Source organism: Pararge aegeria, chromosome 26 (assembly GCF_905163445.1).
Source record: "Pararge aegeria chromosome 26, ilParAegt1.1, whole genome shotgun sequence".
In the NCBI taxonomy this organism is placed as follows: domain Eukaryota; kingdom Metazoa; phylum Arthropoda; class Insecta; order Lepidoptera; family Nymphalidae; genus Pararge; species Pararge aegeria.
In genome coordinates this window covers 3,889,705-3,916,184 of record NC_053205.1, presented here as the reverse complement: position 1 = coordinate 3,916,184, position 26,480 = coordinate 3,889,705, and the positions used below count along the sequence as shown (strand labels likewise).

The 26,480-nt window shown below is 36.7% G+C and overlaps 1 protein-coding gene across 1 annotated transcript; it reads left to right on the top strand.

Annotated features, from left to right (window-relative positions):
* The first annotated feature begins 464 nt into the window (after nucleotides 1-464).
* Nucleotides 465-26,278, top strand: LOC120635028. The gene is made up of 16 exons (XM_039905936.1): nucleotides 465-655; nucleotides 1,237-1,353; nucleotides 2,571-2,654; nucleotides 3,533-3,746; nucleotides 4,313-4,486; nucleotides 5,302-5,394; nucleotides 5,753-5,848; nucleotides 7,557-7,707; nucleotides 12,976-13,190; nucleotides 17,397-17,572; nucleotides 19,494-19,599; nucleotides 20,495-20,587; nucleotides 23,154-23,254; nucleotides 24,188-24,316; nucleotides 25,147-25,282; nucleotides 25,600-26,278. Exons 1-16 carry the CDS (start codon nucleotides 465-467, stop codon nucleotides 25,702-25,704), a joined length of 2,181 nt encoding a protein of 726 aa, XP_039761870.1. The 3' UTR covers nucleotides 25,705-26,278.
* Nucleotides 26,279-26,480: the final 202 nt, after the last annotated feature.

Here is a 26,480-nt window from a genome sequence, read left to right as displayed (position 1 = left end):
CATAACTAGTTACGTCGCGATGACAAATGTCAAAACGGGCCTATTACTTTTTTACGACTATAGGTCAATGCTAATGCTATTGCTCTCTCTCTCTCTCTCTCTCTCTCTCTCTCTGCCATTAGAGACGAGGACTGTGTCCAGCTTCTTTAATATGTGATGACATATTTGTACTATCACAGTAAAATGGCGGAAAAATATAAATACAAAAAAGCAGACCCTTTACGTGTTAAATCTAAACTCATCTTTGCTGTCAGAAGCTGCTGCCTACTTATATGTAGTAGCTCCCTAACACGACCAGGCGAAGATTGAAGGGGTCAAAACCCGTACCGGCTCAAACTCTGGAACGTACTCTCAGAACTCTCAATGACTCTCATGTCCAGAACTCGAACATAGAATTCGGAACAAAAGCTCGACCGTCTCTCATTGGTACGTTGAAATAATGAACAATTTGTATTCTTTTAGCAATGGCTATGAAGTGCAAAGAGGAAAGAAAACCAACCGCAATGTTGAGTTGTCGAACTCGGACAAAGTCGCCGATAGCGTCTGCGAGGGCATCCATCGCTCACGCCTACGCCTTGTACGCGAAATTCTGCAAAGAGACCAGCCTACACGGCCTTAAGCACACCGTAGCTGAGAACTTCTATGTCTTCGAAAGGTGCACGCTAATTTTTATTTCTTCCCTACTTTGCACGGAATTTTCTTTTTCTTCTTTGGGTTAATGTCTTTTTAACATGTCTGCACGGTAGCACGGAATTTTACGTATAATTTTCAATATTTATTAGGGAATTTAGTTATTACATCGTGACACGTAAAATTTTTGCCTCGTTTGACTTATTTTGTGACGTTTCTCTTTTTGAATCTTAATGTGTTTTTCATTGTTAGCCAGAGATTTTTGCAGACACACTTCCTTTGGAATGGTGCCATAGAGGCACTTTTTGTTATTATTTACACCATTGAATTAATATTTTTCGGACACAAACACACAAGCGAATTATAATATACATTTGGCCCTCTCTTAGTTTTATATTTCCGTGTTTATTATATTTATTTTTCAATATCTTAATTGGTAGCATTTACGTATATTTTATATGTATTAGTTTGCATTCATTATCCCCAATATCTTTTTTACTTTAAAATGTTTTCGAAATGCAATTTCTGTATATGATCATGATAGCGTTTTGGTGGCGCTTTGCAAAACTTTGCAAAATTTATCACTTTTTATCTCTTAATTTGCAGGATTATCTGGCTAATTCTTACGATCAGCGCTTTTGGCGGTGCAGTGTACTGTGCTTTGAACCAGCTCGCTAGGTACAATTCCGAGCCCGTTGTGGTATCCCTGCAAAGAGATTATAGGTGAGCATTGGGCATTAGAGGTGATAACTAGTTTTTCTTTTTAATATTCCGCTACAAGTTACGCCTTGACTGCAATCTCACCGGCTAAGTGACGATGCAATCTAAGATGGAAACGGGCTAACCTGTTTGGGGTAAGGCAATGGCAAATAGGTATCTTTACGGTAGCCTCACAATATATTTATAACAATATAGTATTTGTAAGACAACATATTAGTCTTTAAAAACAAAAAGTGGATATAAACAGTCGACTTACAAGAAATGGTCATAAATTAGTGACATCTGCATATCGTCAGCGAAGGTGCAGAAGTCATTCAAAATTATCTTAGGAATATGATTCCTAAGATAATTTTGGACCTACCAATGCATAAGTTTAAAGAATGTGTTAAAACACATTTATTACAGCGAGGTTATTATACAATTGATGAATTTCTTAATGACAAGGTTGCTTGGAAGCATCCGGCTCCGCTTTCATCTCGCACAAGAAAGAAAAATGTATTTTAAAATGTAAAAGGTAAATTGTTGATATTGGAAAAGAGCAACTGCTGAGTTTTTTGCCGGCTTCTTCTCGGTAGAATCTGCCTTCCGAACCGGTGGTAGAGACACAGACAGACTTGATGTTTCAAAAGTGCTTATATTAGCCCTACTTGAAATAAATGAATTTTAAATTTTGCAGTTAAATCAATCCTATACCCCTAATCGGTTTGACCGCGACGTCGCGTCGTACCGGAATGCCGAATCGCTTATGGTAGGGTGGTAACTAGCCAAGGCGGAAGCCTTCCAACAGGCTGGACTAGAGAAAATTCAGAAATAAATTCCCAAATTGTCTCCGCCGAGTATCGAACCAAGGACCTCCAACTTAAAACTAAAGCACTCGCCACTGCGTCAGAGAGGTCGTGAAACGGGCGGTCGTAAAGGGTAGTGGTTTAAGAGGGGGTGTAAAGCAAACTCGCTACTTTTAAGTTTGATTTACCCCAAAAAAACATAAAACTTGACTTCGGCGTCCCAAATGTTTTCGTTACTTTGTACTCACCCGTAACTTTTTTTTTTCTATGGTTATAGACGAGCGCTTGACTGCAATCACACCTAGGTAAACGATGATGCCTAAAGTGGAGCGCGCTTGCCAAAAAGATGCCTATTCACTCTTGATTTGAAGGTACTCATATTGTAGAAACTAGGGGAAAAGGGAAGTTGGAATTTTATTATATATTTCTCGCTAGGGGTTGGTCGACGGCGTTCCCTGCGGTCACCGCGTGTTTTCTTGAGCGTGTGGATCCTAACAAAGCCAAGGAAGTTATTTACGGGTAAGTTCTCATAGCTTGTATGAATGTAGAATAATAAAGAAAAGAAGAAGAATCACTTTATTGCACGTATAACATACAGGAAAAGAAACAGTACGGATTATAGAGTAAACAACGCAACGCAACGCAAAACAAGCAATCTCTTATAGGAAACCTTTGTAGACTTTATATGCGTATTAAAAGCAGAAGGGGAGGCTCTCGCCCTGCTGTGGGATTCTATAGGCTAGATTAAATTAGATTAGAAGATGTATCCCACTACGCTGGATTTTTGCAATGACAGTCGATTTTTTATGTACCAATAGTAGAAGGGGGACATAACCATACCTCTAATACAGTTGAGACCAGCTGAAAGTTCTTCATCAGATACTTCAGACCTTCTATTTTTGACATCAATTGAAGTGGCCTGCCAAGTTGAATAATTTTTGTAAAGGCGGTATGTCGGTCTCTAATAGTTTGGTTGGGCTCTTTTATATTCTAATCAGGGTCACCAGGTACTCCAGATCTTCGATTTTCCTATTTTTTATAGTTTTCCCTTTATGTGGCCATTAAACCCTAACTCTGTACCAAATTTCAGCTCTCAGAGTTTATGGGAAGTAGGTACTAGTTCTATTTTCATGATCATGAGTGAGTGTCATAAAAGCGAAACTTTACATTCGCTTACCTTCGCAACTAAATGACCAATAGACTTGAAATTTTGGATTTTAAGTATGTGATTATAGCTTACTGGATGACGAAAATTTCTGCGTTCTGGTCTTAAATAGAGGCCTGAAAATGCGGCGAAATGGTTCCAGTAAAGGATGGAACGGCAGTGTTTGCTTCGCGCTTGTGTCGTGCGCGAGTCAAACTCGCGCTCGGCCTGTATTTAAATTTTGTTCATTCAGAATCTGGAACGTAACAGAGGACTCCGACTTAGAGAAATACCAATATTACTACGAGTTCGTCGAGCTGATTGGCGAGATATCGTTTCGCGGGAACCTGCAGAACTTCTGGAAGTACCAGAACGATGAGTCGGTCAACCACATCGACCTGTTACAGCTGGCGATCAGAGTACACCCGAATCTGCCTTTGAAGGTCACCACTTCGCAAAATAAGGAGGTAATGTCACTACTACAGGGCACTGGTCTCCTCCCAAAATAAGTCAGGTTTAACTCCACACAGGGCCAGCGTGGTAGACTACGGCCTTAACCCCTTCTTTTTGTGGGAGGGGACCCGTGCCCTGTAGAGGGCAGGTAATCTTATCTTAATATATCTCATATATAAAGCTGAAGAGTTTTTGTTTGTTCGTTTACTTGAACGCGATGATCTCAGTAACTACTTACTACAGTACTTTGCTATTCACAATTGATCCGTTCGATCGAAATAAATAATCCTAAATGATTATGATATTTGCCACTATCTGGCGTATAAATCAAGAAGCGTGGAGTATATGACATATACTTACGACCAATCCAAATTATTGTTTTTAAATAGCGGAAAATACACAGACGTCTGACGTAAGCGTTAATTGCGTCAGAAAAAATCTGAGTTACTCCCTCGCGCCTAAAGAATCTTTACTTCAAAATACAGGAAAAATTATTATGAAAAACTAGTTCAAACGATGTGTACAATAAGGTGACCTTATCGCTACATAGCGATCTTTTCCAGATTTATGATGTTATTAGGTGCAATGGATACCAGTTATGACAGAGGAAGGACTCTGCCAATCCTTCAACTCGGAATACGCCCAGTATCAAAGAGTCAATGATCAGGTCTGGAAGACCCAGGAGTTGATGATGTGCCATTACCACAGCGAGGCGTGCTTTGTCAGGATTGACTCCGAGGAGAATGGTATCAGGGTATGGTACCATTTGTTATACAGCAAGACTTGTTTACTTTGCGTACTTTCATAGTGTGATGTCTTACGGGATCTTATTATGGGGCAAAGCTGCTGATATTAAAACTATATTCATATTGCAGAAAAGAGCTGTACGGTTAATATATAAACTTAAATCACGTAAAAATTTAAAGAAATAAATACTTACATAAATATAAATTAGTGACATCTGCATATCGTCTGCGAAAGGTACAGAAGTCATTTGTGCGATTGAGTATACGCTTTTATAATATGATTCTAAGATAATTTTGGACCTAGATACCAATGAATAAGTTTAAAGAATGTATTAAAACACATTTATTACAGCGAGGTTATTTATTTTATTTTATTTAAACTGTTTATTTGTACACCACTACACAGTTAGGGAAATAAAGGACGAATAGTGAGAAACACAAAAAACTGGAGTAGAATACAAAAGGCGACCTTGTCGCTAAAAAGCGAACTCTGCCAGGCAACCTTAGGATTAGGAGACAACAAGAGTGAGAACAAATAGGGGGTGTAAAATTATTATAAACCTACATACAAATAACATTGTTAATATACAATTGATGAATTTCTTAAAGACAAGGTTGCTTGGAAGCATCCGGCTACGCTTTTACCTCTCACAAGATAGAAAAATGAATTTTAAAATGTAAATTGTTGATATTGGAAAAGAGCAACTGCTGAGTATCTTGCCGGCTTCTTCTCGGTAGAATCTGCCTTCCGAACCGGTGGTAGAGGCACTACACAAAGAACACTATTTTTTCATTTATTCATATACATTAATTTTCTTTGCAGTATTTCGTACATTCGCCTTTCGATATAGCAACGGCGATATCTAACCCCACTGGGGAAGTAATGCCGGGTGAGGAGCTGATCACAGATTATAAGGTAATTGAAGTTATACTTCTTTTGGCGCTTTGGGGAGAAATGATGAGGGTAAATTATTACGACGCGCGCGCACACCGTCACAAAAATCCGACACCCCGAATTTAGCTATAAGGTTTGACAGTGTACACTTTCAATTTTCAAAGTCTGCGGGCTCTTTACAGTGTTTTAATTGATTGGCAAAGCACGTCGTTGTCGGTACAAAACTAAACGTATTGGAGCACTTTATTTTTCGCTGTGAATTTTATAGTCGCTCACTTGGTATCAAATTCGCCCACTCAGTATTTTTATTCGCCCGCTTTAATTTTTAAACATGCGCATGAATTGTTTATTATTATCTGGTAGCATAGCACTTTTGTAGGTGGTGGAGATTGAAGCAGCTGTCAGAATCAAAGGTTTGAGATCTGAACAGCGTCGGTGCAGATACCCGGATGAGTGGCTTGGCGGCTCAATACAGGTACCTATTCTCTTTACTTATTTATTTGCATTTATTTATATGACAAATATTATCTAACAATGCTTTCTATCTGAAGCAGTGATAGCACAGTGAGTGCGAGCTCGACTTCACTTTCGGGGACCCGAGTTTGAATGCCAGTACGCAACTCTAGCTTTTCTAAGTTGCGCTTTAAGTTATTTAAATATCACTTGCTTAAACTTCAACCCTGAAGGAAAACATAGTGATGAAACCTGCATGCCTGAGAGTCAAAATTATGTATAACATACATGTTCACAAATTGTAAGGGGATGGTGATAACTTCGTTCGCCAACTTAAACCTAAAGCTACTGCTGTTTTCATTATGTTTTACGGCATTTTATTATGGGGTAATGCTGCTGATATACATTCTATTTTCGTCCTGCAGAAAAGGGCTGTTCGTGCGATATATAAAATGGGCCCAAGAGAGTCATTAAGGGATAAATTTAAAGAAGTTAAAATACTGACGGTCAGTAGGTACAAATATGAAAATTCAATTTATGTCCATAAAAATATAACAAAATTTAAAAAGAAAATGGACTGTAACAATATAAATATTAGAAGCAAAAATAAACTCGTCGTGCAGTTTACTAGGCTACACAAAATTGCAAATTCATTCAAGGGCAATTGTATATTATTTTATAACAAATTACCAAATGAAATCTTTGAGATGTCTCTCAATAAGTTCAAAGTTTATATAAAACGTAAGCTTACAGAAAAATCATATTATAATATTAAGGATTGCTTAAACGATGAAAAAGCTTGAGTTTGAATTGCTCTAGCTTCATAGCTAAGTAAATTTACTAAGAGATGGTGATAACATAAAAAAAATTACCCGGCTAAGTTTGTTTTGGGCTCTTCTTAGACCAGGGCGCGTTTGGAACCCTCGTAGCTTTAGTTTTAAGTTTACGAATGTAGTTATCGCCATCACTACTCACTAATATGTACACATTTTGTATATAATCAACGCATCCAAAGTATCATCTATGTGCCTATTTGAATAAAGAAATATTTGACTATGGCTTTACATTTTTCTTGGCACAGATTTAAAAATGTTGTAGATAATATTTATTTCTGGCTATTTATTTGTATCACATGGTTTTTTTTTGTCGAAAATTTTTAAATTAAAAATTTGTAGAATAAATGTAAATTTATTTAATATAAAAATGCTATTGATTCCCTTACCCCAGGCGTACAGTTTCGGGCTCTGCCAGATGCACTGTCGTACGAGAATGGCGATTATGTTCTGCGGATGCCGGCCATATTTCCATGTTAAAGGCGGTAAGAATTATATACTTAGATCTGAGTGCCTATACATATGCCAAATTCGATACGGGTTATTTGAAAAACCATTACAATCCCTGCGTACTCTTTGCTTTAACCAAGCGTTTCTTTCTCAATGAGGATACAAACACTTATACGTTCGATTTGCTCTATTGAATTATATAATAAATCTTCCTACAACAGATCCATCTAAAACCCTGGCTGCAAATGTGTCAAATGACATTTGGCATGTAGAGGTTAAAAAAAGTGTATTATAAGTCAATTAAAAAAAACTGTCACTGTGAAACATAAAAAAACCCTCTAGAATAATTTCAATTCCTGTTACAAAACTTATCTATTTCATTTATTGTGTTAAAATAGCTTCTGTTCGTTTTCGTTCGCCAATTTATGTTGTAATTGAAACAACAAGATGGCGATGTATGCGACGCGCACGGCATGGCGTGCATTGGACGGAACGTGGAGATACTCGTCAATCTGCCTAAGAACCTCGCCAACTGCCCCTGCATGCCCCAGTGCGAAGAGCTCAATTATTATTCACACACAAAGAAGATCGCTGTTCGGTAAGCTGTCAAATCAATGAAAGATATCTACACCTAGCATACTAGTAAAATATGGCATTATAATATAATCGAAGCTTAGTTTTACATATTTTATTAAGGTGTGTATAACTTAACATAAGTTTTGGCACACAAATGACACGGCAAATGTAGTGATTCTTTGGCCAGGACATCTACCGTGAAACTATGGAGGGTAGAGGTAAGGAGAGTCATCTGTGTATATGAAAAAGTGTCGTCAAAATGTATTAAATTAGGATGGCGCCACATTTGCATCAGGGTAACTCTTAAAAGAAGCGCCTAATATAAATATTGTTAAGAGTAGGCTTGAAAAATAAACAAGGAAGTATGGAGATACAAGGGAGTAAGGTTATATTTACCACAATATTTTGTACAACGTAAGTTGTTGAAATTCTCAATAATTAACTACTTTAGTCAATAATGACATTACATTTTTTAACTCGGCATACTTCATCTACGATTGCTACATTCATACCATACCCTGTGCATCCACCAGCGCCATTGTGGAGGATTTTTGAACTGTTATTTAGCGCATACACTGGACACTTTTTCAACTTTTCTCCCATATAAGATGACTCTCCTTACCTCTACCCTCCATACATGAAACTGACACAAGCACCGAACTTAGTTTCCAACTGTAACCAGTGTCGGTTTTAGCAACCGGCGATTGTCCAGTTGGCGTACCTTGTTATACCTTGTCTGTAACAAAAACTGCCTACATTTGTACAGCGCCTTTATTCCTACCACAATATGTTATCAGACATTGAGAGGAAACCAGCGGTGACGATTGCTAAAAAGAAAAAAAAAATTATTGACTTAATAAAAAGCTTTTTCTTCTCCTTTTTCTAGACACACACAAAATATCCTAGTGTTGTGCTTGTTTTATCGTATTGTTACCGCTCTGCAAAGAACTATTTAAATCTTTAATCAATCACAGATTAAAGATTTAAATCCACCGCCTTGCAATCTGTCACGTGAATATCCATCTAAATGTAGGACAATTTTGGAGATGCATTGCAATCTAATGCGTTTCCATCTTCAGTCGAGAAAGTAGTGCAGATTTTCTTGCTATACTTGTTATTGGGCGATTCTTTACGTAGCATCTAATTGTAATCTGTGGGCATTCTACTCACACTGAATTAATGCGATGCCATGTCCCATTACAAACGGGTCACTACTACAATATAACAATTTTTTAACGTTCAATCTCTTCATTTAATATGAATGACACGACTGTGGAATCATCCGGGGCAATGGTCAAGTTCTCGCTCATGCCGCCGAAGTTCCGACTGCATCGGGACATCATCTTCAGCCTTGAAGATCTTTTCTGTACGTTTCAGTACGAGTTCTTAACTGTGTGCTGCATCACCTCTCACTGCCTCTCATGTCCCTAATTTGATATCCTTATTCGCACTTGTGATGTAATCGGCGGAGACTTTGTACCACTAGTTACTACTATTTGTACAAAGCTACAACTGATCTCCGTTGATCTGCAACTACTCGACGAGCATCGTGTGCGTTTTGTCTTGTGTTTGCGCTTACTTTTGCTTTTTTGTCGTTCCGTTGTCAAACATAGCTTCATCATGTCCGTCTTTCTGACTGTCCGTGCGTGCGTCAGTCATTATATTGAGAAACTATAAAATGTATATTGTTGTTTTATGTAATTTGTTCTTTTTAACTTTGCATGGAATATAGCACACTGCATTGCATGTGCTTTTTTAATTTTTTTTCTTCATATTGTACATATTTTGTTAGTTGGATTTGAACATTCTCAACTTAACTGTAGCCAAACAAAACCAACAGGGTATGTAAATAATGTATAGCCTGACCATTAAAATAAAAAAATGTTTTGTGACACCGGGTTTGCAATAAAATATATTTGACAGAGTTAGTTAAGAAATAAAATTATTTCATTTTTATTCGTAATATAATGTTGCCTATTTATTTTCCTGGTCAGGTTTGGTTTTGCTTGAGGGAGAAATGGACAGTTAATATCTGTGTATTTCTCTATGGCATGGATATAACGTCTTTATTTGATTGAGGAGTCTAGACACCAAAGCCATAGAACCACTGACACAGTCTGGAGACTTGGTGTCGTGCGTCGGTAATTTGCTAATTTGTGCCGTAATCAAAGTTTTCAAACTTATAAAAAGATGAGATCATCATCATCATCATCACATCAACCGATAGACGTCCACTGGACATAGGTCTTTTGTAGGGTGTTCCAAGTTCCACGATTCTGAGCCGCTTGGATCCAGCGGCTACCTGCGACGCGCTTAATGTCGTCTGTCCACCTCGTTGGGGGTCGACCAACGCTGCGCTTACCAGTACGGGGCTGCCATTCCAGCACCTTGGGACCTGAAAAGATGAGATGTCACCGACTATTACCGGGTTCACACGGAACTATTTTAGTGGATCAACTAATAAATTGCATAAGGTTCGAACCGTCTGACCTTTCAAGGTTCAATAAAATTGAGACAAAAATTAATCCAATTAAAGTTAACACCTTCCGACTTTTGTTAATTCAAGTCTTTTAGACTCATTTGACGTCCACGTTCAAAATATCGCCTTCAATTGTGTATTGTTTTCGCTGAGCAACTGGGATTTGGTTTTTTGGATGCGACTAAAGATGTCATATTGTTGTTTTCAATGTTTTGTTGTGCTTCAAATATTCATCATCGTCATCACTTCAACCGATTAAAGTCCACTGCTGGACATCGGTCCTGGGCCGCTTGTTTCCAGCGGCTCCCAGCGACTCGTTTGATGTCGTCTGTCCACCTCGTTAGGGGCCGACTAACACTGCGTTTACATCTTTGAACACAGCGTTGAACCTTCAAATGTTGGTCAACTAAAATTGAACCGTGTTAACTCGGTATAAACCACCGGCATCAAGACATTGGTCTTTGGTGTGACACCTTTACACCGACCCTTCAGATCCCACTGCGGGATTCCAAAACGCAAGTTGTGTGATCTGAGAGGGAATATTGGTTTGTTATCTCTATTAATTAACCGCAATTTAATTTCTACATTGTCTATTTGTTTATCATCGGCTCACAGCGTCGCTGGGCGGGACTACAGCACTCTTCGTCGGCGCCAGCGTGCTTACGGTGGTGGAGACATTCCTCTTCATAATCAGATACTTCTTTTCTTGTATCGTGATTTGGTATAGCGGATGGCAGTTAAAACATTAGCTTTTATCCATCTATCTCTATTTTCTTTTGACGCAGGTAAAACTCGGGTAGTGTATTGATATAGTTGCAACGACTTGAATTAAAATATCGATGTATTTATTATGCTTATGGTCTTTCCTCCTGTACCTACTATAAAAATAAATTTATTTCAAAAAATCATTTTTTTTTTACTTTTAATTCAAGACAGTTCTACTAACTTACCCATTCCATTCCATCTCTATCCCGCTCGTTTTTTATCAAAATGATCATATTTTCGGAGTATTTAAAAAAAATCTAATAATTTTATTAATCTACTTACTTACTTATTATCATTTCTTACCATAATAAATATTTCCCACTTTTTCCTTTACCTTATACCCTACTTCTAAGCCGTAAATTATACTATGTCATGTCCCCAATTCACTAATCATACTCAATATTGAAAAAGGTTTTAATTTATTTATTAACACACCGCAACACATAGAGGATATAAAGTGATAATGTGGACATGCGATGCAATGCGGTCGGTCTGGGTATATTTTGTAGCATAAGAAAGTTTGCATGGAAAAAATACTTATCGTAAGCTATTTGAGGAATATAATAATCCAATACAAAATGTACTGAATTTTGTAAGGTCTAGTGATGATCTGATCTGAGTGAAGTCAAAATCGATTCGAAGTCGATATCGAATCGAAGTCGATGTCGATTTTATAGTTATTACACCAATCACTATCAACCTATTGTAGTCCACCGGATGGGATAAAGCCTTCTCTCCTGTAGGAGAGGGTTTTCGAGCAAAGGCCAAGCCACTCCAATGCGATTTCATGAGTTTTACTTCAATGTTGAAAGAACAGCGTAGATTTCAAACATTTTTAGAATATGACATGCTATATAGGCGCCGTTTCGATATTATAATATTAACTGTTAAAATGAAAGACTAAGTAATTTTTCAATTAGTTTAATAACATTTTCCTTTTTCTTTCGTATTTAAGGGGGCGTCCATAAATTACGTGAGGTGTTTTTTTTAATTTTCTGTCCCTCCCTTACCCCCTGGTGATATGTCGTGAGATTTTATTCAACCCCCTCTCCCATCCCCCAATCTCACGTGAGATTTTTCAAAATGTGGGTTTCTTACGTAAACGCGTTGTATTGTTAATGTAAAAAGAAAAAAACATATAGATCAGTAGATGTGTAACGTCGAAGAATGAATGAAATTATTTTCTCATGAACGAATTAGTGAATGATCTTAATCGTATTAGGATTGCATTTAAAATTAACTCTTAAGCATGTACAATCTACATTAAATAGACCAAAATAGTATAATTTTTTATTTATTTAAATCAGAAAAAAAATTGCGTGATATTTGCCGAGACCCCCCCTCTCTCCAACGTAAGATTAGATGAGATTTGACTCGACCACCTCCCCCCCTTAAAAATCTCACGTATTTTATGAACACCCATTATTTTTCGGTCAGTTGAGAAGTTTACTAGATTATTAAATTTCATCTCCATACTTTAAATTGAGTGTAACCCGCTGCTCAATTTACTACCTTTTATAATAAGTTCTAACAAATTATGCGTAAAATTCGTAGTTTTCATACAAAACGCATAATTTAATAGCGACAGTTTTAAACTTAGTTCAGCATATGTTTTGGACAAGTGAGTGAATCTGGCAGCTTTCTGTAAAGGTTTTTAATAAGTCCACTTAAAATTATTGTGGGATTTAATAGTAACTAGAAGCGTTTCATACGACGAAATTATAAGAATATGTACCCTTTATCGACTTATCGATTTCAATCTGTTACTTCACTAGTTATCACTAAATCTAATCAATAACCATCTGTCAACCATCTGTCATTGAGACATTAATTTCAAAGCCCCGCCTTGGAATCGAAATCAAATTTAGTCTGTGATCGAAATGCAACAATAACATGTGATTTGTTTTCGAAAATCATAACATAAATAACACGAATAACACAAACGAACGACACGAAATATGTTCTTCGCGATACTTTCTATCGTATACAACAGTTTTTATTATATAATAACTTTTTTATTTACGTTTATTTTCGCTCTTCACACAGTGCTGCCTCTGGGGCTTGATATTGCGATATTAGGTATCGCAGCGTATTATATTACGCGATTGAAGAAGCCGGATCAGGAAAATGTGTCGAATATTTTCGGACCTGTACCTGGGACGAAGGAAAGTTTACTGTACCCCGATAAAATAGTTAAATGCATAGCTCACAGAGGCGCTGGATTAGATGCCCCGGAGAACTCTATGGAAGCTTTTAAATACGTGAGTTTTTGTTTTTAATCCAAGTTATGGGTTCTCACTTCGCAGATGATAACACACATAGACTTTTTGTTATTAAAAAAAAGTTGTAACTCGCGATTTTGGTCGCGGGTTACAACTAAATTTTTGTGTGAATTCGTGACATCATTATCGTCAAAAGAACTGCAACTATGCAAACAAAACATGTCAATCTCTTGCTCTGTGAAAAACAAACCAATTTATCCCACTGTACATTTTTCCATAGGTATATATTTCGTATCTCAGTTCTAAATATCATTCCCTCTCAGATATTCCTGGGCGATTGAGTAACAAACATCCATACAGTTTTTGTATTTCTAATGATAGTAATTGCCATTGATTAGCAATTGCCCTAAAAAAATATATACCTTATAAAACGCCAAGGTAGGGAGTTAAAGGCGTTTATAATGTCCAGAATCACTGCCAACGCAACTTTGCCTTAAAAAAATATATACCTACAAATTTTATATGGGTAATTTTTTTTTTAATAAAAATATTTTTCGGTAAACATTAGTTTTCTCAGTATAAAAGGTCTTCTTTGTCTCAAGAATGCGAACTATCTCTATGGTAAATGATCTCAAGATGGGTAAATCTGTTGAGCCATGCTGGTAACAAAGACAGCTTTTTGAATGCTTATTTGGGATAATAAGTGTTTTATTGTCACTAAGTTAACATCGTTGTGCAAGTGAAATTACTATAGTTTTCAGGATACACAAAAAACTGATTTTTTTGTATGTCCCCCTGCTCAAGCTCTGTCTCCTCTAGGTTAAAGATGTGATAGGTTAAAAAGTGTGTTCCCGATCAGACTTGGGGACAGATGAAACTAAATATTTCCAGTCCCTTTCCCCCCGCTGTTTTCTTAAGGGGATGTAGAAATAATCCCAAAAAACTCTTTTAACATATTATGCGAAAATCAAATAGGTAATAAAGCCCATCAATCATCATCGTCATCATCATCATATCAACCTATTACTGGCCCACTGCAATGCACGGGTCTCTGACCACAATGAGAAGGGTTTTGGCTGTATTCCATCAAGCTGCCCATAAATATACTACAACTACGACAATACAGAATGGGTCCGAGAGAGTCATTGAGAGATAAATTTAAAGATTTTAAAATAATGACAGTGTATAGTCAGTACATATTTGAAAATTTAATGTACGTTCATAAAAACATTTCTAAATTTAAGATAAAATGTGACTGCAATAGTTTAAACATTAGAAGTAAGAATAAACTTACAGTGCAATATACTAGGTTACATAAAATTCATAATTCGTTTAAAGGAAATTGCATACAATTCTACAATAAACTACCAATTGACATCTTGGAGATGTCTCTTAAAAAGTTCAAAGTTTGTATTAAACGTAAGCTTATAGAAAAGTCCTATTATAGTATAAAGGACTATGTAAATGATAAAAAAGCTTGGGTGTAAATTATTGCTCTAACCAGGTTGCTCTTCTAATAATTTAAAATGACATTGTGAGATGGTGATAACAAAAAAAAACACCCGGCTAAGTTTGTTGTGGGCTTCTTCTTAGACCAGGATGCGTTTGGAACCCTTGTAGCTTTAGTTTTAAGTTTACAAATGTGGTTATCGCCATCATCTCACTACCGTGTAATTCTTATGTACGCATCAAAAGTGCCACCTATGGGCCTACTTGAATAAAGATATTTTTGACTTTGACTTTAAATACACACATCGCCATCTAGCACCCAAAGTAAGTGTAGCTTGTGTTATGGGTACTAAGATAGCTGTTGAATATTTTTATTAATATTATTATATTACACATAAATACTTATAATATACAGATAAACACCCAGACACTGAAAAACAATCATGTTCATCACACAAACAGAGTAGAGAAAAGAGTTTTTAGAGTTCAATAGACAAAGGGTAAAACTGGACCCTATGAAATGAAATGAAATTTATTCGCTGAATATGAGCTTACATAGGGTCTTATTATAATATAACATTCCTCCATATTCTACTATTAAGCATGCGAAATTTAAAATGCACAACAAGAACAATCATTACACATGTCTGCATAATCTTGTTGAGCAAGCATTGAAAAGTTATTTATTAAATTATACAGGTAATATCAATGTTATCATAATAATGACAAAATAATATCATTTTTAATTCAGATACTCGGATATTGCATAGAAACATTTTGTACACAGCCATTGCGCCAGATTTTTCTTAAAAAAACGCGTAGGTTGATTTTTAGACCTGCATCTAATTTATTGTATATTTTAACGCACACAGCAAAGGGGGATTTTTGCGGTTTGTTTTAATTTATTTAATCTATTACTAAGACTGGTGGATCTAGCAAACCTCTCTATAGGGGATATTGTAAGGTTCACCAAAGATGGTAGGTTTCAGGTGGGGATGCTGCTGGGACACTAATAAACCTGTACCTCAAACATGGGGAATAGTGTTGAATAGTCCTTCGACTAATTACCCGTCTGACAATGTCAGGTGTCCTCTCATTAAATATATATGACTCTGGTGTTTGTAAAATTATAAAATAAAAAACTATGGTTAGTCTCTAAGACTTGTTTATATTGTTCCATAGCTAAAGATTATTTAATTTTTGTATAGATAACAAAAAAAATTTGCAACTGATTGTTTAAAATCACAAATACACGCAAAGAATTTCGAAATTCAAGCGGTTCAAAACTATGTTTATATGGAAGTGACTTCATCATTTTAAATTCGGCATTTCGCCTGTCATGGCGGATTACGTTAAGACGTAACCATTTTTATAACTAGCTTGGTACCGACGACTTGGGACATGGTAGATATTTGCATATTCATCAGTCTGTCATCAGGCTATTTAGATAGTTGAAATTTTCACAGACAATGTAATTCTTTTATTGCAAATTCAAATCCAAAATTCATTTATTTAAAGTAGGCTTATATAAGCACATTTGAAACGTCAAGTCTGTCTGTTTATAGTGATTCTACCACCGGTTCGGAAGGCAGATTCTACCGAGAATAAGCCGGCAAGAAACTCAGCAGTTGCTCTTTTCCAACATCAACAATTTACATTTTGCATTTTAACATTCATTTTTCTATCTTGTGAGAGCTGAAAGCGGAGCCGGATTCTTCCAAGCATCCTTGTCATTAAAAAATTCATCAATTGTATAGTAACCTCGCTGTAATAAATGTGTTTTAACAAATTCTTTAAACTTGTGCATTGGCAGGTCCAACCATTGGTTGCTATAACCATATAGTCCATGTAGGACTTAATTGTATAGAAAATGCACCAGTATTTATATCAAAATACCTACCAACTCAATGCCATGAAAATAAGTTTAATTATTTACCCACTTTATAAAATCACCGTAACACTCACTAACAGAATGAATTAATGAATGATTTATTTATTTCTCCACATTACTTATATAAGTACTTATAATATAATGTTGCTTACGGGCTATTTTGTTACACAGTTATAATGTGGGGACTGATGCTTGAACTAGGTAAAAACCTGTGTCTCAAGCCACCTGGCCTTTTCCCTAAGAAAAAAAAAATTCAAGAATGAATAAAATATAGTTCAAGTAATATAATTACAGTTAATAAAAGAAAGTATTTAAGTGGGCTCCCATAAAATAGACACGATGCCTTTATATAATAGATAGATAACTAGCTGTTGCCCTTCCTGTTTGCCTTGTTGACTTAGTCTGCGTTTGATTTTGTTTTTTTATGTGTAATGCCTACAATTTAGTTGTAGATCTAAAAAAAATAAAGTATTCAGTATTGCTATGCCTTAAATGAGGGATTTGCTGCTGTCCGCTGAGGAGTTCTGTCCTCTATCTCCAACCACAGTTTGGGCAAAATCAAACACATATTATAACCTATATATATAACATGTGTTTGATTTTGCCCAAACTGTACAAAAACAATTATTTAAATCGGTTATAATTTGTTGGAGTTATGGTGTAAAATCGTCAAACACTCATCCCCTCTCCCAAAGGAACCGAGCGTAATTTCGGGATAAAAAGTATTCTATATTACTCCTAACACTTCCAAGAATATGTGTACAAAGTTTCATGAGGATCGGTTAAGTAGTTTTTGCGTGAATTCGTAACAAACAAACTTACATTCACATTTGTAATATTTGTAGGGATTGCCAGAATCTGACTCACACTTTATAACAGTGTTTTTGATATCTAATTATTTTCAGTGCGTAGAAAGAGAGTGCAATTTCGTAGAACTGGATGTGAGGACGTCAAAGGATGGACAATTGGTTTTGCTGCACGATCCAAACCTGCAGCGACTGTCAGGTGTCAGCACAGATCTGCATGACACTGACTGGGACAGCGTCAGAAATATTGACATAGGCGCTACACATCCTAACAGGTAACTTTCTTAACCTGTTAGACTTTGCCAACATCATCTGAGTGAATTTTCCCCGTAACTTATTTATGCACGCTTCATAAGCGAAGCGTTGAGGTGTGGGTATTACTGTCAGTTTACGCACACAGAGTGATTCTCCAACTTAAAATGACACTTTTGTTACTCTTTATTGCTTTTATAAGTGAATATAAATAGACAAATGTTGAGAAAAAACACTATTTTTAACACTCATGATATTTTTAAATCTCTTTTTATTATTTAAACTAATTAAATTTTTTTTTTAAAAAGTTCTGTTTTGAACGTCCGTGTGTCTGTATGTGCGGATCCCGTATCTTATGGTCACGATAACGAGCGAAATACTTCATTTATCGAGTTGTTTTTTTTTTTTTTTTTTATAGTAATATTAAATTCAAAAATGTTTTATTAATGTAGACCTATTACAGGCAATTATGAAGCGTTCATACATTTAACATGTTACACTAATGTTAGGTGATGGTGATAACTGCATTCGTTAGCTTAAAACTAAAGCTAGGAGGGTTCCAAACGCGCCCTGGTCTAATTAGAGCCCACAACAAACTTAGCCAGGTTTTTTTTGTTATCACCATCTCACAGTCTAGTGATAAACGACTAATACACCGGGAGGTATCTTTGCATCGTTCCAGTCCATGTAGGACTGCGGTGCATCTATAATGCAGTCGTATTTATATCAAAATACCCACCAACTCAATGCCATGAACATAAATATGTGGCAAATATGAAATTATAGTTATAAAAAGTTTAATTATTTACCCACTTTATAAATTTACTGTAACGCCAGTTAACGTTGAGCTATGAAGCAAGAGCAATTCGATTTGTGCGAGTGGGTTCGATTCCCACAACTGGAAAATGTTTGTGTGATGAGCATGAATGTTTTTCAGTGTCTGGGTGTTTATATATATATATTAAAGTATTTATGTATTTTATTCATAAAAATATTCATCAGTCATTTTAGTACCCATAACACAAGCTACGCTTACTTTGGGGCTAGGTGGCGATATGTGTATTGTCGTAGAAAAAAAAAAAAAAAAAAAAAAAAAAAAATTCATACCCAAACTTTTTTATCACACATGTAATCCTTAATATAATAATAGGATTCTTCTATAAGCTTACGTTTTATATAAACTTTGAACTTATTCAAATTCAAAATTCAAATTCATTCATTTCAAGTAGGCCTACTTTATAAGCACTTTTGAAACGTCAAGTATGTACGTTTTTAGTGAGTCTACCACCGGACAAGAGAGACAAACTATACTACTATAACTATTGAGATACATGACAAGGATTTCATCACGATGTTTCCCGCGATGGACTCCTAAACTACTTAACCGATTTTAAATTAAATTTGCACACCGTGAGCAATCTGGTCCAATTTAAGAGATAGTATAGCTTGGATCTTTAATTATAGTCGCAATTTTATTTTATTGCAAATTATTTGTCTATAATTAATTGACAGTCACATGTTATATAAGTCAAATAGTCAAATATTTCTTTATTCAAATAGGCACATAGATGGCACTTATGATGCGTTATTATATACAAAATGTGTACATAGCAGAGAGTAGTGATGGCGATAACTACAATCGTAAACTTAAAACTAAAGCTACGAGGGTTTCAAACGCGCCCTGGTCTAAGAAGAAGCCCACAACAAATTTAGGCGGGTGTTCTTTTTGTTATCACCATCTCACATTGTCATTAGAAAATATTTAAGAAGCAACCTGGTTAGAGCAATTGCTTACACCCAAGGTTTTTTATCGTTTACGTTATATATATATATATATACACTCATTTAAGGCTTAGCGATACTGAATACTTTAAAAACAAAACAGCTAGTTTGTTATACAATTTCCCTTAAATAAATAATCAATAGGTAAAATATATTTTTCAGGCATCTGTACAAGGAAGTGCATCTGTGTCTACTATCGGAGGCGCTTGAATATCTGCTGTCAAAAAACGTCAAGATTATTATTGACGTCAAGGGTGACGAAAAACAGGTGTGACAGATTGACAGATTTTTTTTTTTATTCCTCTACAAGTTAGCCCTTAACAGTCTCGCCTGGTGGTAAGTGTTGATGAAGTCTAAAATGGTAGCGGGCTAACCTGTTAGGGAGTATGGTAGTCATACCCCTAATCGGTTTCTACGGGACGTCGCACCGGAGTACTAAATCGCTTAGCGGCACGTCCTTATCGGTACGTCGGTAACTAGCCACGGCCAAAGCCTCCCACCAGACCAGACCTGAGGAGACAACAAACTTAGCCGGGTGTTTTTTAACTTAGCCGCGTCCTGGTCTATGAATGATTCCCGGGAATCGGGAGTGCTTTTTTCATTGGTGATAACAAAAAAAAAAAACACCCGGCTACATTTGTTGTGGGCTTTTTCTTAGTCCAGGACGCGTTTGAAACTCTCGTAGCTCTAGTTTTAAGTTTACGAATGTGGTTATCGCCATCCTCTCACTACCGTGTAATACTCATGTAATGTACGCATCAGAAGAGCCAACTATGGGCCTACTTGAATAAAGATATTTTTGACTTTGACTTTATTACCTACAATTTGAAATGTAATGAAATGTATTTATTTGTGTAGATACGTGATAAAATGTTGTTAACAAAATAAAAAGTCGCTACATATCCGGTCAGGCAAACCCAACATAGAAACTTTGGTCAGTTATATATAAACAATCTAGTTTTTAGTGAGGCTTAAATTGCTGAAATTCATCAATTGAATAAAATACATGGCTCATTCTTAAATTTTTGATACGGTTGACATTGTTGAGAATAAAAAAAAATGCAAATCAAGAAATGATTGAGAAAATGGTATTAAAAATAAAAGCTGTACCCTCCACCGGCGAGTCCGATTCACGCTTAGCCGATTTTTTTTTTTAATTTCAGGTGATTAGCGGCATCCTCAGGACTTTTTCATCGAATCCAGCTTTATACAAGGAAGCCGTCGTGACAGCTTTCAATCCATTTACACTGTATCAGGTAAGATTGTCATCGTCAAACGTCAATAGTGACGACTGCCGATTGGCGCAGTTTGCAGCGACCCTGCTTTCTGAGTCCAAGGTCGTGGGTTCGATTCCCACAACTGGAAAATGTTTGTGTTATGAGCATGAATTTTTTTCAGTGTCATGGTGTCTATATGTATATTCTAAGTATTTATGTATATTATTCATAAAAATATTCATCAGTCATCTTAGTACCCATAACAAAAGCTACGCTTATTTTGGGACTAGATGGCGATGTGTGTATTGTCGTAGTATATTTATTTATTTTATTATTATAGTTTTTTTTTTTAAGCTATTGCATAGCTTCTACCCTGAGCGTGGAGACTGACTCCAGAAATTCCGTAACGAAAATAACCTCATTTCCCCCCCCACTCCGACCGGCACAGCGGTGATACATTTTAGTTTTGCCATCTATCGATGAATAGCAGAACTTTTAATGACTTTTTTGAAATAACACGCTTGTCTCTTTAGTTCAGCAACTCGCCTCTAGGTGGCGTTGGTTGTATCGGCGTTACTGCGCATGCGTAGTCCCCCTCTTCACCCCGCGATTGTGGTAGCTCACATGCTCATATTTCTTTTAAAGACGTGTGGCATGCGTCACGTCTATAATAAAATATAATAGAATAGGCATCTATATATAGGCGTGATTGCAGTCAGGTGTGTAAATTTTAAAGGTAAGTATATTGCATAAGCATTCTAGCATTCGTTTCATATTTGGGTTGCGGAAATATCATCATATTTCTCAATTTCGGTCTCGTCTCAAGTGGTTACCTATCAGACTTCGCCGGAATTTGCACATTGTTTTTATTCTGTACTGTGTTTTATTTCATCCTTCTACTCCTCTTTACCTGAAAGAGAGGTTTCAATTTGTAGGACTCCCAGACGAACTTCGTTCTACGAGGAAGTTAATCTTGGAGGTGCCTGGTCACAAATCCTCCTTCTTCAATGGATCATTTACGGTTCAGGCTATTAAATTATGGAACGCCTTGCCGTTAGATATCCGTGAGGCACAATCGATTGGGACCTTCAAGAAACTAGTGAAGGATCATTATTTGTCTCTATCAGCCGTACATCGCTGAAGCGGATCATTTTAAGTGTGTAATTTTAATCATTTATGTATTTCATATAAATTGAAGATGTTATATGTTATATAATTATATAGGTATTTATCTTAATATATATAAATCTCCTGTCACGATGTTTGTCCGCGATGGACTCCTAAACTACTTAACCGATTTTAAATTAAATTGGCACACCGTGAGCAGTCTGGTCCAACTTAAGAGATAGGATAGCTTAGATCTTTAATTATAGTCGCAATTTTATTTTATTGCAAATTATTTGTCTTTAATTAATTGACAGTCACATGTTATATATATATATATATATACTACTATACTCATTTAAGGCTTAGCGATACTGAATACTTTAAAAACAAAATCAAACGCAGACGAAGTCGCGGGCAACAGCTAGTGTTATATATATATATATATATATTATAGTTATATTTATATATATATATATATATTATAGTTATATTTATATATATATATATATTTTATTTATGTATTTGTATAATTTTAAATCTTATTTATTGCACAGCCTACGCCATTGGTTGCCTGGAAGACCACCAAATTGTACTCTCTTGATAGAGTACCACCGAATTGTAATCACCCTGTAAAACTTTTAAATCTTAAGAAACATATCTATTTTTCCATACAAACTAGTTCAAAACATTCTAATTGTTAACTTTTGACAACCCTATTGAAGTTAAAAGACCGAAACGCGCATAGTACCTACGCTATGCGACGCGTACCTAATACAGGAGGTGACAGGAGTTAATTGATTTTAATTTTGTGTGTGTAATGTGTTGTTACGGCTGTATCTGATTTATTTCAGTAAAAAACTATGGCAGCGGTTTACTCAAAAACTGTTAGCGTTTCGGTTTCACAGATAAGTCTCAGAGACAGTAAATAATGTACCTCAAAAGCCTCTGAAGTATTCCTTTGGTGTTCATTTACGCGTTGTATAAAAATAATAGAAGTAAGAATAAACTTACAGTGTAAAGTAAGAATAATATACTAGGTTACATAAAATTCATAATTCGTTTAAAGGAAATTGCATACAATTCTACCATAAACTACCAATTGACATCTTGGAGATGTCTCTTAAAAATTTCAAAGTTTGTATTGAACGTAAGCTTATAGAAAAGTCCTATTATAGTATAAAGGACTATGTAAACGATAAAAAAGCTTGGGTGTAAATTATTGCTCTAACCAGGTTGCTCTTCTAATAATTTAAAATGACATTGTGAGATGGTGATAACAAAAAAAAAACACCCGGCTAAGTTTGTTGTGGGCTTCTTCTTAGACCGGGACGCGTTTGGAACCTTCGTACCTTTAGTTTTAAGTTTACGAATGTGGTTATCGCCATCATCTCACTACCGTGTAATTCTTATGTACGCATCAATATGTGCCACCTATGGGCCTACTTGAATAAAGATATTTTTGACTTTGACTTTGACTTTGACACGTATCTTGTTGCAGATTCGTCACAAGGACCCTCAGATAGTCGGCGCCATCAGCTATCGGCCTTACTGTTTCAGCGCACAGAACTACGACGCGGAGAACGGTCCGAGCAACCCGAGGTGAGTGAACTAGTTTTAGTAGAATTATGGCACTTTTATCTGTTATTTTACGCAATGTACCCTGACCCACCGCGTCGCATCGCCCGCCCGCGCTATTACTCCGAGCGTCTTTCTCTGAACCATAGTTATGTTAACATATAACTTTTTATATTAAAATATAATTTTCGCAGCGAAATAATTATATGTTATTGTCTGGCTGTCTGGCTATCTGGCTTTCTGGAATTTCTGTCTGGCTGCTTGTCTGTCTGTCTGCCTGTCTGGCTAGCTGGCTGCATGGCTGTCTGACTAGCCGTTTGGCTTTCTGTCTGTCTGTCTGGCGGACTGGTTGCCTGGCTTTTTGTCTGTCTTTCTGGCTGGCATGCTGGCTGGCTGTCTGGCTGTCTGTCTGGCTGGATGTCTGTCTGTCTGTGTGTCCGTCTGTGCTTATATTAGAGCTACTTGAAATACATGCAATTTGAATTTCTCTGTCTGTCTGTCCGTCTGACACCGGGCTGTATCCCATGAACCGCGATGGTTAGACAGTTGAAATTTTCACAGATATATTTCTTTAGCTAACAATAAATATTAGTATATTTATGTATTATATATAAACACTAGCGGACCCCAGCGCCATCTGTCGGGCTGATTTGTGAATCTAAACCATCCAGGGTGCCACCCAAACGCATACCGAAAAATTCATTCAAATCGGTCCGGCCGTTTAGGAGGCGTTCAGTGACATACACACGCACACAAGAAATATATATATAAAGACTAGAGGACCCCAGCGCCATCTGTCGCTAATTCGTGAATCTAAACAATCCAGGGTGCCACCCAAACGCATACCAAAAAATCCATTCAAATCGGTCCAGCCGTCTAGGAGGAGTTCAGTGACATACACACGCACACAAGAAATATATATATAAAGATATAATAGTTTTTTTTTTTTTTATTCAGGTACGGCGACAGGCTTGCCCTACACGGCCTCCTGCGCACGGCGGACCTCGTGCACTCGCTCCTGTGGCGTTGGTCGGCGAGGTGGTGTTCCGTGAGCGCTGTGCTACTGCACAAGGATATCGTCAGCCCGTGAGTGCGCACACCATACGCGCGTAAAAGCACTGCCTTTAATTCATCATCATCATATCAACCCATTAAAGGTCACAGGTGCCCTCCCTCAATGAGAAAGAGTTAAGGCCATAGTCCACCACGCTGGCCCAGTGCGGATTGGTGGACTCCACATTTTTGAGAACATTATGTAGAACTCTCTAGCATACAGGTTTCCTTACGATGTTTTCCTTCACCGTTGAGGCGAGTGATATTTTAATTGCTTGAAACTCACATAACTTAGAAAAGTTAGAGATGCGTGCTGGGATTCGAACTCAGTTCCCCGAAATGGTTGCGATTGTTTCCCACTTACTTATATTATACATGTGAGAGGGTTTTTGTCTGTCTGTTTGTTTGTCAATTTTCAAATTCAAAATTTCTTTATTCATGTAGACTTATCACAGGCACTCCTGAAGTATTCATGCATATATGTTTACATAATTGTAAGGGGATGGTGATAACTTCGTTCGCCAACTTAAATCTAAAGCTACGAGGGTTCCAAACGCGCCCTGGTCTAAGAAGAGCCCACAACAAACTTAGCGGGGTAATTTCTTTTTTGTTATCACCATCTCACAGTAAATTAATATTCAGCTATGAAGTTAGAGCAATTCACACCCAAGCGTTTTTATCGTTTAAGTAATCCTTAAAATTATAATAGGATTTTTCTGTAAACTTACGTTTTATATCAACTTTGAAGTTATTGAGAGAAACTTTGAACTATTGTACTTAATTTACGCCCTAAATAATACCGCTAGGATATAAGAAAAAATAGTCCATAGGTTAGTAATAGATCTACCACTGGTTATTTCCAGGAGCGAGGTGTCATACTGGAGATCCTTGGGCGTACGTTGCGCAGGCTGGTGTGTGAACAGGCCCTTAGAGAAGCTTTACTGGAGGGCGGTCCTAAAGGCACCCTATCTAGCGAACACCCTGTTGGGAGAGCCTGAGGTAATTATCACGCCCCATTGAAACCCACCACGCTGCTACGGTGTGGGTTGGTGGGCTTTTGGTTTTGCTTTTTGCCTGGCGCAATGGGTGAATACTTTGGTCTTATGGGAGGTACCTCAGATATAAAGGTAGTTATCATGTCTCACTTGATTACACCATTCTGCTTCAGTGTGGGTTGGTGGGCTATTTGACGATCTCCCTAACGCTTTGATCTTATAAGTTCAAGGTACCGTAGACATGACGTGTTTCTATATTTTGTATTTTTATTATTGATGGAAAGTATATTTACAACGGTTTTTTTAAATTAATATTTCCAGGAAAAGAGGGAGCAAGCCAAAAGATCGGATGACTTCGACCGTCCCGGGCCCGTAGTTGAAAGGCTGATAGACACAGAGAAACGAATGACGTCCGGGCAAAATTAACATATTATTCAAAACATGTCCGGGCAAAATTAACACATTTGAATGACGTCCACGCAAAATTAACATATTATGATTCAAGTAAAGTCCGGGCAAAATTAACACATTTGAATGACGTCCGGGCAATATTTACATATTATTCAAAACACGTCCGGATAAAATTAACACATTTGAATGACATCTGGGCAAAATTATCACATTTGAATGACGTCCGGGCAATCTTTATATATATATTTCTTGTATTTACATATTATTCAAAACACGTCCCGATAAATTTAACACATTTAAATGACGCCCGGGCAAAATTAACATATTTGAATGACGTTCGAGCAAAATTAACACATTTTAATGACGCCCGGGCAAAATTAACATATTTGAATGACGTTCGAGCAAAATTAACACATTTGAATGACGTCCGAGCAAAATTAACACATTTGTATTACATCTGGGCAAAATTAACGCACTCCTATAATTTGAATTACATACTACCACAATAACACATTATTTTAATAACGTCTGGAAAAACACACATCTTTTATCAGTCTGACGGCCGACTGGCGCAGTGGGCAGCGACCCTGCTTTCTGAGACCAAGGCCGTGGGTTCGATTCCCACAATTGGATAATGTTTGTGTGATGATCATGAATGCTTTTCAGTGTCTGGGTGTTTATCTGTATATTTTAAGTATTTATGTTTATTGTTTATAAAAATATTCATCAGTCATCATAGTACCCATAACACAAGCTACGCTTACTTTGGGGCTAGATGGCGATGTGGGTAT